The sequence below is a fragment of the Gracilinanus agilis genome, chromosome 4 (assembly GCF_016433145.1).
Source record: "Gracilinanus agilis isolate LMUSP501 chromosome 4, AgileGrace, whole genome shotgun sequence".
Classification (NCBI taxonomy): domain Eukaryota; kingdom Metazoa; phylum Chordata; class Mammalia; order Didelphimorphia; family Didelphidae; genus Gracilinanus; species Gracilinanus agilis.
In genome coordinates, this window is record NC_058133.1 from 311,141,986 (window position 1) to 311,157,666 (window position 15,681).

Sequence of the window (15,681 nt, forward strand, 5' to 3'; positions counted from 1 at the left end):
AAAACATCTTCATGAATTTAAGAGAAATGTGGGGACCACCCCACAGGGTCTTCACCAATGTCCTATTACATTTATTTTCTTGAAGGGTCCTCTAACTTTTTTAAGATTGCAAGACCTTTGATATTAATCTTAATTTCTCTAAATCTCACTTTCTACATTTATAACATGAGAGAATCTCATTTTATAGGATCATAAAATCATTGATATGCATATGGAAGGAACCTCCTAGGATCATGGAGTCTAGCACCTTCATTTTTACAAATGAAAAAACTAATGAAAGAGGATGTGAAGATGAAGTGACTTATCTGAGATCAGACAGATGATAGAGCTGAGTTTCAAACCCAGGCCTTCAGACTTTAGATAAAGCAATCTTTCTACTATACCACAGTGACAATCTTTAACCTGTATTGAAAGAACCATGTGTCATCCACATTTGTATCCCCTAAAGAAGCTAGTATTTGGTCCACATATAAACATATAAATTCATTATATCATAGTATTTAGAGCAGAAAGGGACAACAAATTTCATCTCGTCCAACCTCCCTCATTTTGGAGATGAAGAAACTGGGTAACAGATGGGTTAAATAGCTTGCCCAAGGTCTCAAGGGTCAGTAAATACCAATCATTTGAACCCATAGTAGCATTCAAACCCATGTCCCTTGTTAAAATCTGGTGGTCTAGTTGTCAATAAATATTTGTTGAATAAATAAATGGACATATCATTTGTGTTTCTTCTTTTTCTCTCTGAATAATTTAGAGTTGTCTTGATATCATTTATCTTGAAATGATGGTTCATATGCCAAATAATAGAATTATAATTCAAAATTATCTCAAGAAGTAGAAAAATGAGCTAAAATTAACATAAAATTTAACAGAATATATGAAGACCTCTAGGTTTTAAACATCATCTATTCAAGAACAGATGGTTGGTCAGCAATTGATATGAAAAAAGCCTGGGACTTAAAGGCTCACAAGCATATAATGGGCCTGTAATGATAAAAAAGTTAAAGCCAAGGTAAACTACAATAATAGTTCATTAGAAAAATGAGCCCCAAATCCTCTTTATTGGCCACAGTATAATCTGTATTACTATGTTTTCTCTACAGAACCAATTTAGGAATGAAAGGTGGCATGGCATTGACAAGCTGGACCAATGCATAGAAAATAGTGTGCTAAGAATGATGAAACAGAAAGGGATCATGGCAAACAAGAACTGGTTGAAGTTACTCATAGCATTTAGCTTTGTTAATAGAAAACTTTTTCTGTCATTTTACTACTATGACCCAAGGATGATCTCTAACATTCTCCCTAGCTATGAAATAATATAGTTCTATGATTTTGTAGAAGGAATCATGTCATCCATCCCTACCAAAGCTAGTATATGCCCTACACACAAATATAAGTTTGTTATCATAGGATTTAGAACTGAAAGGGGACTGTAAAGTTCGTCTTTTCCAACCTTCCTCATTTTGAAGGTGAAGAAAATGAGTCCAAGCCAGGCAAAATTATGTCCAGTGCTTTAGAATAAGGGATCATATTATAGTTTTCAAATATCTTAAGGGCTGTCATACATAAGAAGGATAAAATTTAATAATCTATATTGTCCCAGAATGAAGGGTTAGTACCAGGACCAGTCAAATGAAATGAGAGAAACAGGTTTTAGTTCATCATTTTAAATAATGCTTATTTTTTAAAAAAGCAATTGAAACTAAGGTTAGAATAGGTTATTTCCTGGAGTAGTAAACTCTTTTGTTTATTGTTGAAGGTACTCAAATAAAGGATGAAGGATTGTCTATCAGAGAGATATGATAAAAATAATTCCTGAATTATATGGGAGATTGGATCATATGCACTTTAAAGTCTGTCCAATTTTAAGATTTTATGACATTTTAAATCTGTTTCTACCACTCTCCCCACTCCCATAACACACATACCACAACATCATCATGGTTATTACAAGATACTAACAACAATCTGGCCAGTTATTGTATCAACGTAGCCAGTTCTTTCCAGATTTTACCACCAGCCCAAGTAGCTTTCTGCAAGGAAAATGTCACTTGGGCATTGGGACCCAATTTGAGATGCCTCCTTCTGCTGATTATGTTACAACTATATTATTCAAAAATTCCCATATAATATCTTTTTATAAGTTTTATTGCTTTTATCTGAAAAGAGCATCTTCTCCCAGTGTGACCTAACTTCACTGCATGGGGACAAGAGGATGTGTACAATAGACACATAATTTACTTATTTATTTTTGCTTCTTCATTAATTAATTCATTCATTTTTATGGGAGTGGTTTGTATGAACTTGCAATTTCATTAATATAAGGTCTTCCCAATATGGAAACTCTAAGAATGCTACTCAGCAACTTAGAGTCTGAGGTTCTAGAATGTTAAGTAACTATCCATAAGTTAGACACATAGCTAGTATGTGTCAGAGGCAGAACTTGAACTCAGACCTTCCTGACTTCAAGGCTTCTTTCCATTTAATCAATTAATCAATAAATATTTATTCTATATTAGGCATGGTACCACATTTTGGAGATACAAATACAAAGAATGAAACAACCTTTATTCTCAAAGTGCTTTTATACAATTAGTGGAAACAGCATGCACAAATGTAAATATACTCAGAATACATTTAAAATGAATGCCAAGTAATTAAATAAAAGGTGATTAAAGAGGGAGAATACTAGCAGTTGGGGAAGGTTCAGGAAAAGATGAAGTATAAAGCATTGTACTTAAAGGAAAAGAGGGGTTTCTGAGGTACCACCTTATACTTATAAGATTGGCTAATGTCACAGAAAAAATGACGAATGTTGGAGGGAATGTTGGAAAATTGGTACATTAATGCCCTATTCATAGATGTGAGCTGATCCAACCATTCTAGATAACAATTTGAGGGCTATCTTGGGCTATTTTTTTCCTTTGCCCCTAATACATCATGCTTGATTACAGCATCACTTAATTAGCTCTCTTCTTAGACCTTTAAAACTATGTATATCCTTTGATCCAACAATACCACCAGTTTGGTTTGTATCACAAGGTGATATAAAAAAGGGACCTTTTTAAAAATTATTTATTGCATCTCTTTTTGTGGTGGCAAAGAATTGGAAATTGAGGGCATGTCCAGAAATTGGGAAAAGGCTGAACAAGTTGTGTTATATGATTGTGATGGAATATTATTATGCTATAAGAAGCAATCAGCTGGATGCTTTCATAAAAACCTAGAAAGAATTACACGAACTGATGTAAAGTGAAGTGAGCAGAACCAGGAGAATATCATATACAAAACATTAATATTGTTCCATGATGAGATGTAAAATAAGCAAGACAATCCCAAAGGACTCATGATGAAAAATCCCCAAAGAAAGAACTGATAAGTCTGAATGCAGATTTAAGTATATTTACATTTTTTTTAATTTCCTTGTTTTTTTTTTAGATGGAGAGGGGTACTGTGGTTTTTCTCCCCACAATATATAACCTATATCAAATTCGTGCCTTCTCAATAAGGAGGAGGTGAAGGAAGGAGAGAGAGAAATTTTGAATTCAAAACTTTTTAAAAGATTAATGCTAAACATTTTTACATGTAATTGGAAAAAATAAAACGTTTTTTTTTTTAAAAAAGGAAAAGTGGAGTCCTATAAGCAGAAGTTAATGAGGGCATGTCAACATGAAGTGTGGGGGTAGGGACTAGTCCAAAGGCAAAGAATGTGGAGATATAGAGTCATCTATCACATAATAAAACATTTCAGGACTAGTTTTCCTATTCTGAGTCAGTGTTGCTTTAGGGGGGAAAATAATGTGATATAAGAGGTGAGTGCAAAAAATGACAGCTGGGATCAAAGAAGGAAACTCATTCACATGGCCCCTGCCCCCCAAAAAGTTTAATCTTGCCATGTGGTGGAGATGGGCCTAAGAAGAGAGCTAATTAAATGATGCTGTAATCAAGCATGATGTATTAGGGGCAAAGGAAAAAAAATAGCCCAAGATAGCCCTCAAATAAATGAAAGTAGGAGAAGAATCCAAATTGCACAATGAAAAGTATTTAGAAAATCCAAGTAACTTCGTGGTACTTTTCTCTTGGGGTCTTGAGATTTATCCAGATATCCAGATAATCAATTAATTACTGCTGTGCTTTGACGGTGTCCAGTGGAAAGCCATAGTAGAACTCGTAGGGGAGAGAGAGAGAGAGAGAGAGAGAGAGAGAGAGAGAGAGAGAGAGAGAGAGAGAGAAAGGGGATGCCATTCTTTCTATAGATGAGTCTGCAGTTAAGCACATAGAATATTGTAGGTACTCAAGAAATATAAATTCTTCATGATGATGATGATGATGATGATGATGATGATGGGCTGATGATGATGATGGTGTTGGGATGATTAATGCAAGTGATGGAAAAATAAGGCTGGGGAGGATGACACTGGCTAGAGACCTGGAGAGGGAGGATGACTCATAGACGAGGGGGTACCCGGGGACAGAGGGTTGTAGTATGCGTGTTGGAGAAGCTGGTGAGAGTGGGCTGGAGCACTCGTGGTGGCGGGGACCTGGGCAGTGGGAGGGGAGAATGAGTGTGGGCGGTGCGGTTCCCCAGGACTGAGTGGCTGGTGGTGATGTCTGTGAGAGCAGCAGCGGCAGCAGTAGCATCTAGGAACGAAGCAGCGAAGACTCCGCCTAACTGACACCCAAACTCTCCCTCTTCCTCCCTCCATCCCCAAACTAGAGGCAGCCGAGTGGAGCCTTGCAGCAGCAGCAGCAGAGGCGGTGGCAGCAGCGGCGGCGGCGGCGGCGGCGGCGGCGGCGGCGGCGGCAGCAGCAGCAGCAACAGCAGCAGCAGCAACAGCAGCCGCTGCCGCTCCAGCCTTGGCCCCTGCCTGGCCCCAGCCCCAGCCCCCGCCCTCTTCATACTGCCTTCCGCACACAGCTAGCTCTCTGGTGAAGCATCTCAGTGAGCTCAGGGCTCCCTGGCTGCCGTCGCTGCTACTGCCACCGCTGCACAGTCTCCCCGTCCCCTCCCATCAGAGGATGGACTGCGAGAGGCAGCAGTGCTGCCCCAAATCCTCCTAAAGCTACAAAAACAAAGGGAGCATCCGGGACCGGGGTGGATGCAAACAACCATGAAAGACTGGGTCTTCCCTTTCTCGGGCTCTGTTGCTGCTGCTGCTGCCACCGCCGCCGCCGCTGCTGCCGCCGCTGAGAGGACCTCACTGTGAAAGGGGAAGCCAGGAGAGCAGCAGCTCTTTTGGAATTGGAAAGGTGAGAGGTAGCAAGGAAGAGGAGGGGGACGGCAGGAAAAAAAAGATGTCTTCTTCTTCTGCTTTGGGCCCCCGAGGCCCTCGCCCACCCACAGTGCCTCCCCCTATGCAAGAGCTGCCCGACCTGAGCCACCTGACCGAAGAGGAGAGGAACATTATCATGGCAGTGATGGACCGGCAGAAGGAAGAAGAAGAGAAAGAAGAGGCCATGCTCAAGTAAGCAGACCCAGCCACTCATTCATTTCTCCATTCATTCAGCACTCATTCATCCCCTCACTGCCAATGTGTGCCACCCCAGGGGTGTGTGTGTGTATGTGGGGGGTGATGCCAGGGTGCAGGGAGCAGGCTCCGGGGGGGTGAAGAGGATGGAGTCCAACAGGGGAGGGGCTAGTGAAATGGGAGGAAGAAGAGGGTGCACTAGTGCTGGGAGACAGGAAAAGCAAGAGGATGCTACCCTGAGATCAGGGTACCCAGGAAGATTGTTGACTGAAAAGATTTCCTGGCTGGTGGAATGTATAATTGGTAGGGGAGGGAGTAGGGGGATTGGAGAGCCTGAGCCTATCCATGAGGAAAGAATTCTGAATCCTGAAATGGGGCTCCTTAGGGGGGCCCAGGATGAGCAAGCGAAGCAAAAGGGGTGCGGTAAAGAGATTCTGAGATCTGCTAACCCTCTCTCCTTCCAGCTGCTTAGTATGTTGGGAGTGATTATACAGAAGGGTCAGTATTTATATAATAGAAAAAGATAAATTCTTATTTTTACTCAATTCCTCCCATATGAAGAGTAAGGCTAGGTTTTGGGGGGCAAAGGAGGGGGCAGATGCCATCTTAGGTAACCTGGCTCCCCAGCATCTATTTCACCTTTTATTTTACAATATTCACACCCAATACCTATGTGCTCATATATTTTTCTTGCTCATATATAGGGCCACTGATAATTTAAAGTTTCCAATAATAGAGAAAGCTGATTGGGACTCTGGCCTATGCAAAACAGAGGCTCCTGTCTAGTGTTTTCCTAGAGACCTTTGGGGCCTGCTCAGCTGCTGATAGAAATGGTACAATGGGTGATTGACTACTTGCAAAATCTTTCCATGTTCTAATATGTTCCACTCAGCCTTGAAAGGTACCTCTGTCTGGTGTCCCCTTTACACAGGTGTGTGTAGAAAATGGGGCTGTTTGCTGGTACACAAGGTGTGTGACACTGTCAGGCAGAATTGCTTTCCTCAGCTTTTGAGAAAACCTTTTCTAAGGGGCTGGCATTGACCCTAGGCTTTAGTTCCCTACTAGTGTTACCTAGAGAGTGACTCTTGAGGGTTGAACATTCAAACATACCTTCCCTCTGGGAGATTTTCATATTTTAGGAAAGTTTTAAAGTCTAGGGTCAGAAGAGTTTAGAGACCCTGATAACCTTTTATTCTTGCCAGAAGAGGAGAGTAGAAGGGGATATTGGGGTAGTCCACTTGACTAAAGAGAAGGGGGACTTGTTGCACTGTGTCATCATTTCTTTGGGATCATATTGATTATAGAGGGGGAAGGGAGGGAGAAAAGGGTAGGACTCTGAGTGTCCTCAGACCTGTTTTGCATGAACGATGCCTATTTCCTCCCATTGCCTGCTGGGAGGAAATAATACCACATTTGGTTTCTTCCTTTCCCCCTTAGTGCAGCAATGCCTTATCAAAATGGGATGAGGAGCAGGAAACATACTGATTGATTGGGGCCTGATCAGTGTGACTGCCACTCAGTTGTGGGGGGTGAGGGGAGGTTTGCTGGGTCATAGAGGAAATCAAATAATGTCTTTGAGAATCATTACTGTAGGAACTGAAGAATGAGCAAAAGAGGCAGTTAACTTGAAAGCCCAGAGCTAGCCTGGTCCTCCTGCAGTGGGTTTCTGAATTTATCAGCCAAATAAACACTTCTTATCTAAAATAAATACTTTAAACCTCCTCACATGGGGAGGGGAGATTTAAACATCCCTTATTCTGCTGCTTATCCCTGGTGGAAATATGGGAATACAACTTCCCTTGCTGCAGGTTTCCCTCCTTCTGAGCTTCGAAGTAGTTCATGGTGTCTGATGGTGATTTTTGTCGTCTGTCTGACTATGGATCTGTCCGTCCTCGACAAATGCAGTCCCTGCCATCCTTCCCCTCTCTATCGGTTAGGATCTGCAGGCCTGTTGCTCTGTTATTCTTAGTGTTGATTATAGACATCAGGTTGGATAGAGTCTCCCAGCAACCAGTGGCAAGAATGATAATAATAACAACAATAATAATAACAACAACAAATTGCCTATGTTTTTTGTCTGAGTATGTATAACAAAAGGGAAGGTCCAGTGTAAGTAATGGTCATCAGGGCACTTCATCAACTGTTTAAAGGATTCAGGGATGTTGAAACATAGAGACTTCTGTGAGAGAGAAGCCAGGACCTAGTAGTATCTGACTGGAGAAAGAAATATTGAAATCTACAGAGGCCTCTATGGGGAAAGGAGAATTAAGAGCTTGGTCCAGATGGTCGTATCTAAATCGCCCTTCTACGGCATCTCCTTTTACTGCTTCATGCTTATTTGGGAATGCCATATTTGTATTGCAAGGATCCGAAAAAAGATTGCAAAAATATGAATATGGGATGTGGTTGTGTGACAGCAGTCTCTAAGGCATACCGTCTGTATTAACTTTATCCATCAGCTTGGCTATGATCAAGTGTCAGTTCTATTTTGCAATAACAGTTTGGCAAATCTATCCAAAGCCAACATTTTTGCTTTACTAGTACTTCCTCTCATTGGCTGAAAGGGAGACAATATTTTAACTGTTTCCCAGAGGGCAATGAAGGTTTTCAGTGTTCCCCCTTAGAAACATGGGGTCCATTCAGGCCTCTGCATGACTCCTTAGGAACTTTCAGTGGAAAGTTGATTGGCAGGCATGCTCCCCCTGGGGCTTGGTTCTTTTGGTTGTTAGGTGGGCCTTTTTGCAATATGATTTGGGCAACTGTTAACCACCCCATAAGCAAAAACTTGCTTTCTCAAAAGATGGCTTCATAGTTCAGGTTCTGGTGGGAGGACAGACCTGCTTCTGGCAAACCCCTTCAGTAAAAGTTTTGAAAGCTGTGTAGAGCCATCATCCTTGTATTGATCATGTATCTTCTACCCCAAGTCTGTGTGGAAACAGTAATAGTCAGAGAAAACTGAAAAGTTGAATAGAAGAGAATCAGTTAACCCGCTTTTGTTAAGCACTTACTATGTGCTAGGTACTGTGCTAAATGCTGAGAATACAAAACAGTTTGCAAAATTATTTATTACATAATCATTTTAGGAGTTCATGAACATTATAAGTTTATAGTCATAATAATTCTTTGCTTTGATGCTTTTTCTCTGTCTGTAAAAAAAGTCCACCAAAAAATCTGGCAACTTTTAGCTGAGGATTCTGGATCATGTTTACTAGAGCAATAGGAAAATACTTTATCATCATGAGAATTAATTTCATAAGTAACATGAATTAATTTTAAGATGTATTTCTACATTGTGTAGAATTATATTTCTCCTGCCAAATACTGTAAAACATGAAGTTAATTATCTTTAAAAATGTTCTTTTTATGACTCGGATTTTTCTCCAACCAAACTTTTCAATATTCCTTTGGATGCTTTGGCCAAAATAGCACGTGTGTTGGAAACTGCATTACCCAGGGCTTAAATCAAGTCAGATCTCATTAGATCTAAGATCTGAATCCTTTAAAAAGTAGAGAGGGGCTCTGTAATTTGCAGGAGGAGAATAAGTATAGCTAAGGGGATTAGAGAGAGTTTAGGACCACCTTAAAGCTAATGAGGACCTCACACAAGTCTGTTCTTCCTCCCCACTCTAGCTAAGGAACCTGGGATGAGGTTTTTTTTTTTTTCTAATCCTCAGAGACAAGACCAGAGATAAAGTAGAGATCTCTCTACTAAGTAGGGGGAAAATAAGAATAGGTCTTTAATAGAGTCCTGCAGTAATTGGTCATAGGTATGTAGAGTTTGGTGGATGATGGAAAGTGAGTAGTGGAGGGAGCAGGGGAGCTTTCTAATATGGAGTTTACAAGTAGTGAAATAGAGTATTTTGTGAAATATAGTATATTGAGAAGTACTCTGGATCTTGAGTCAGCAGGCCTGAATTTTAGTCAGTCCCAGCATAGCCTCCATTTAGCTGTATGAAACTGGGCAATCACTGAGACTCAGTTTGTTCATTTGGAACTTGGGGATAATTATATCTGCCCAAATGAGATAATATAGGTAGTTTACTTGGTAAACTGTGAAGCACTTCATACAATGTGAACTATGAACACCTTAAAGTATTAAATGTTATTAATGTGGTTATTATTGTATAAATCCCTTGATTGATTGTTGGAGTTTTTTCAAGGGGAAGATTTCTTATTAAAGGAAAACTCCATCTGTTGTGTAGAAAGTTACTAATCCTTTAGAGAAGGTTCTAGGAATCAGAAGAGGGCTTTATATGTTTCTGTCTCTCCTACCCTCAAGCGCCCCTGATGCCAATATACAAAGAATGCCAAAATTCTAGCCTTTCTCCTCTCTTCCCAACAGGAAGCATAGTCCTTACTAGACCATTTCTGGTAGAATAAGGAAAGGAATGTAACTCGCCCATAAAATTTAGTAATCCAGGCCATTTCATTTGTCACTATCATTCTTCTTCCATCTCTATCCCATCAGGGCAGCAGTATGGTGTGAATTCAGCTCAACAAATGTGTGCCAAGCACTGAGCTACATCCTTGGGACATAAAGACAAAGAATAAAATTATCCCTGCCCCCCCCCCAAGAGTCTTACATTCTATTTTGGGAGGAGTAACATCTACAAGGAAGAAAATGCCAAGTAATGGGAGCTATTACTGATAGAAGAGAAACTGGGTAGTACTTTTTGAGGAAATTAATCCTGAAGGAGGGCAAGAGAATGATGGACTACCAGATTATAGTAAATATGAGGAATCTAAATCAGTAATTGAGTGAAATAAACAATCAGGGAAGAAGGTCACCATATATAAAAGTGTTACAGGTAATGCCATTTTCCTCTTGGGAGCCTTAATTTATATATATATATATATATGTATATATATATATATACATATATATATATACATATATATATACATACACACATATGTATGTATACGTAAGTTTATATGAAGGCAAAATAATGAACAACAGGAAATCTGTGTTCAAATCCTCACTCTGACACTGACCAGATTATGAAAACATGTAAATTATTTAACCTCAATTTTTCTGTGTGCCAGGGTCCTTTCTAAGACTTATCTAAGTAGTAGTTTGGGCATAGTTGGTCTTGATGGATGGATTTACGATACTACCAGATACCTTTGATGGCAAATCTAGATATTAAGTTTATACTCATATTTTCCTAGATTCTGATTATATTTAACAGTATAATGATGGATCAGACAGAAAGAGAAACAGGGGATATGGATTGTCCAATTATAAGTGACATTTTTACATTGCATTAAAGTTGGCAAAGCATTTTACTGACATTATCTCACTTAATCCTCATAACATTTCTATGAGGTAACTGCTATTGTTATGTCCATTTCACAGATGAGGAAACTGAGATGTAGGCTTATTGAAAGGTATATGGTTAGTGGGTGGGCACAAGTCTGGTGAATCACAGGCCTCTTTCCATTGTAACAGGATGCTTTTTCAACAGGATCCTGGGGAAACTGTTGCATAGACCGCCCCCCACCCCACCTTATGACCTGACCTAGAATTTGAGTCTATGTGCATATGACCTTATAGTAGAATGTTAGTTTAGTGCCATGGCAGGTCATTTAATATCACTGAGCTTTATTTTCTTCTTTTCTTAAATGTGATCAATAATATCAGTAGCAGCTACCTCCCAGAATTGTTCTGAGTACAGCAGGTGGCGCAGTGGAGAGAGCTCTGGATTTAGAATCAGGAAAACCTTAATTCAGATAGTCTCAGATATTTTACTAACTATACGGCCTTGGGGAAGTCATTTAACCTTGGCCTGCCTCAGTTTCTTCATCTGGGAAATGGGAATAATGCTAGTGGCTACCTCCCAAGATTGTTGTGAAGATAAAAGGAGGACATATTCATAAAGTACTCCAAACTATACAGTTCTCTGTAACTGCTAGCTAACTGGCTGAGACTTAAAGAAAATACAACTTTGCAAAATTTAATCCTGTAAGATAGGATGATTATTAGGACTGAGGATTGACCCTGTGACATAATTGGCATAGAGAACTCCCAACTGAGGAAATACCTTCAATTAATGCAGGTCAGCACCTCTACAATTTATAGTCTTAGAGAATTATCTGGGGATAGTCAGAGGTTAGGTGATACTGCCCATAGTACATTAGACAGGAGAAAGCAGGAAGAGATATCTGCTGAGACTGCTAAGAGAAAGTTGATGAAGGTGGGTTTAATATATATCTATATCTGTATCTGTATATATGACATATGTATGTGTATAAGTCATTTTATTGAACTACCAGTGGTTTCTTATTTGCTTGTATAAATTCTTTTTCAACCCAAAGTGACAGAGGCAGTAATTAGAGCATTCCTGGTAATGAGATTCAGAGACATCTCTGGCTTTACTATTGACTTTTGTAATCATGAGTAAATAAAAATATGTGAGGGGGTAGTATTTGTCCTACTTGTTAAGAGGAAGGAGTATAGGTGTTTTGATTTTGACTTGGTTTTGGAGGCAACAGAGAGAAAGGAATTATCTATCATCTAGAGCTATGATTTTCTTCTTACAAAGAAATCCTGGAGTGCAAATGGCCACCACTGACTCAGATCAGCTGCATGTGAATAATTTATAATCTTAGTGAGTTAACCTGGGGCATTAATGACTTACCCAAGGTCACACAGTCAGACCAGAAACTTGAACTGATATATGTTTTCCTGACTCAATGGCTGGCTCTCTATTCCATTCCAAGAAGCCTTTCATGCAAATATCACTTCATAAGGAGATCCATATTAATGGATGAGATAGATGCCCAAACTTTTCTGAACTCCCTGAAAAAACAAATACAAACTCATTAAATCAGATTTGTTCAATCACCTTTACTCTGAAATGTATTTTTGGAACTACTTTTGTCCTTAATGTACAACTCTCACCAAATATTTTAAACAGCATATCACGTGCTACAAAAATTAAAATGTGCACTGGGTCACCAGAAATATAGTTACAATTAGCAGCAAGGTAGCAACATTTGGATCCGGGCATGGCCCAGCCATCTGTGTTTCGATCTGCTCTCTGTCCCTGCCTATCTGTCCTCCAATCTTTGTCACAACTCTGTGACCAGGGGCAAGGCAATACATTAGGTACTGAGTACTATCTTTGGAGGGAGAGAACTAGGGTTCAAATCTCACCTCTGATTCTTACTGCCTTTGTGGATTTGAGTAAGTAATTCAACATTGCTGGACCTGAGGTTCCTTACCCCATAGTAAAATGAGGCAGTTGGACTAGACTTGGCGGTCCCTTCTCACTGGAGATGTGTGACCCTATGGACATCTCAGAAGGTCTCCAGGAAACTCTAAAACTAAAAATTGGAGCTTAGTTTTTAACAGAGACTTTCTGCACTGATAAAAATTCAACTCCCCAAAACTATTCCCACCCAAAATACACTTTTACATGTTTATATTCACTTAAGTTAACTTTGAAGAGTTAGTAAAATTGGACTTTTGATGTCTAGTACTGTCCAGTTACCACTATTGATAGCTGTTCCTCTGTGAATTTGCCTTCAGCTCTCATAGTGCCAGTAGAAAATACAAAGTTTTGGAGCTTTGAGAGCTTCTTTTCATCTTTTTCTTCCTCTCCTCCTCTCTGTACTTCTCTTCTTTCCTTTCTTTTTCTCTCTGTATAAAGTCCTCCTTCATTTCCTTCTCTTCTTTCTCCCTCTAACTCTATTGTCCATTGTGTCCTACTTTCACCCTCCTGTTCTTCTTCCTCTCACCCACCATATTGAATGTCCCTAAACTATTTTTTCATAGTATGTAAAGTAATATTCATTAAATATATTGTTGGGAAATAGGCAAAAAAGGAGAAGTCTACCCAGGATTAGTATATAAACTAGCCTTGGTTTAATTTTCTTATGAAGTACTAGGAAAGACTGGCTGCCATGTTAAAAAGAAAAAAAAAAAGAATTCATTCTCCTGTATAGATAAGGAAATGAAGAGTCAGAGTCCATCTAAGTAGTGATTTCCTCTTCTGGGCAGCTTGCTATTGGCTATCCCAATGGGGATTTACGAGCTTTGTTTTAGATTATATACCAGATAATTCAGGTTGTTTGAAATTTGTTACCTCAAAAGAGTTATTTTCTCACAGATGTCAGGAAGAATACATATTTATAATACTAGTTTCAGTTCATAACTTGTAATAATATCATTCAAGAACTCTAGCTGCATAAATGGCTATTTGGGGGCCATATTGGAATAGTTTCAAAATCCCATCCACTCCCTCCACCACCCCATGGAAGCTTTACTTCATATTTTATAACTTCATGGGTAAAAATGGCCAGAACTTCAGAAATGGAAGCTTGTTTAAATTCTGCTTTGTGAACTACAAATGCCCAGTTTTAAAAGCTTAGGAAAAGTTACCTGGTCAAAGGAAGCATCTGTATCAAGGCCTAGAATTTATTCTTTAAAGACCCCAGTGGGTGTCTTTTTTCCTTTTGGCAAGGTTTAATTTAAATGTGCAAAACATTTCCCAGAAACTAGCAGCTACCAATTGAGACCTCCTTCAGAGGTCTGACTTTCTAAAACTATCTTTCAGGTACTACAAAAGAGCATACTGGCTCCATAATGTGTGGGGATTCATTTAAATAGCTTTTTTGGGGGAATGTAATACTTTAAGGATTTTTTTGAAGTTTGGGCAGTATGAGAAACAATTACCATGGCAATATATTTAATTTAATATCTAGATAGGAATAGGGATTGAACCTGTGATTTCATAGGTGTGGGGAACTCCTGGATGAGGAAAATCTCTACCAATGAAGGTCAACATCTTCTGTGCATCTTACAGTCTTAGAGGATTGCCTTGAGCATTGAGGCATTAAGTGGTTTGCTTAGGATAACACAGCAGGAATGTACCAGAGACAAAATGTGAACCCAATCTCCTTGACTCCACATCTGACTGTTTATCCCTACTGTGGATTTCTTAAGAGATAGTTATATAGAGCACCAGGCCTGCAGTTGGAAGGACTTGGGTTCAAATCTACCCTCTGGTATTCACTAGCTTTGTAACTCAGCAAGTCACTAAACTCCAATTAGTTAGTTCTTACCACTTTTCTCCCTTATTATAAATACTTAGTATCCATACAAAAGCAGAAGGTAAGGGTTTAAGAAAAAAGACATAGTTAACAGACTTACATGGAATAGTAGATAATTTTAAGAGTAGATAATTTTAATTAGGGAAGAGCCCCACCATATTTTTGTAACTTACAGGATTGCTGGAGTAATATTCAATGCAATTTGTATTTCTTCCCCTTATGCAAATCAGAAAATTTGTTAGTGGACAGAGTGTAGTTTCTTTCTTCTAAAAATAGTTTATTTCTGCTCTTTGTTTTTAATATCACAATTATTTCCAAATCGAGCACTGGGCCTGGAGTCAGAAAGACCTTATGTCTGACAGTTACTAACTGTGACTCTGGGAAAGTCACTTAACCCTATTTGCCTCAATTTCCTCAACCATACAATGAGCTAGAGAAGAAAATGTCAAACCACTCCTGGATCTTTGCAAAGAAAACTCCAAATGGGGTCACAAAGAGATGGACACAACTGAAATAATTGAAAAACATTTCCAGTTAATCTACAACCACCAAATGAGCCCATCCATTTGAAGAAGAAAAAGAGTGAAACAAAAGCAAATAAATTCATGACCATATCTGATGGTTTTAGAAATATTCCATATTACCTTACCACTACTCTAACAAAAGGAGAGAGATGCTTCCTTATCTCTTTTCTGGTGACAAGACTGGTCTTTTGAATTGAGTATGTTTTCACCAGAGGAAGCTATACATCTTCAAAAAAATATGTAATATGTAAACCGATTCAGATACTTATGCTTTCCTTTTATCTTCTAAACATGAGCTTCCGGTTCTCTTTAAATTATCCATTAATGCATAGTGCATGCATTCAGAAGCAGTAACTAACATTCATAATAGCACCAATTCTATAGTGACTTAAGGGTTACAAAGTGGTTTCCTCATATCAGCCCTGTGAGGTTGGTGATATACTCTGGTAAGGAAGTTTGCTGTGCTTTCTAGCCTATATATAAGCAGTATCTTATTATTTTTAATTCATTTTTTATGCTCAGTTCGGGTGGTCAACACTACAAAAACAAAATTAATCTCTTAGGAATGATAACTCATTTCAAAGGTTTTGCCCACCTTTTCCACAAATATTTGTTGAATCTCTCCA

The 15,681-nt window shown here is 39.1% G+C and overlaps 1 protein-coding gene across 1 annotated transcript in view; it reads left to right on the forward strand.

Annotated features, from left to right (window-relative positions):
• Window positions 1-5,246: 5,246 nt before the first annotated feature.
• LOC123246479 (regulating synaptic membrane exocytosis protein 1-like) overlaps window positions 5,247-15,681 on the forward strand; it is a 402,117-nt gene continuing 391,682 nt past the window's right edge. The window contains 1 exon segment of the mRNA XM_044675360.1: window positions 5,247-5,471. Coding sequence (XP_044531295.1) covers window positions 5,302-5,471 — 170 coding nt within the window. The 5' untranslated portion in view covers window positions 5,247-5,301.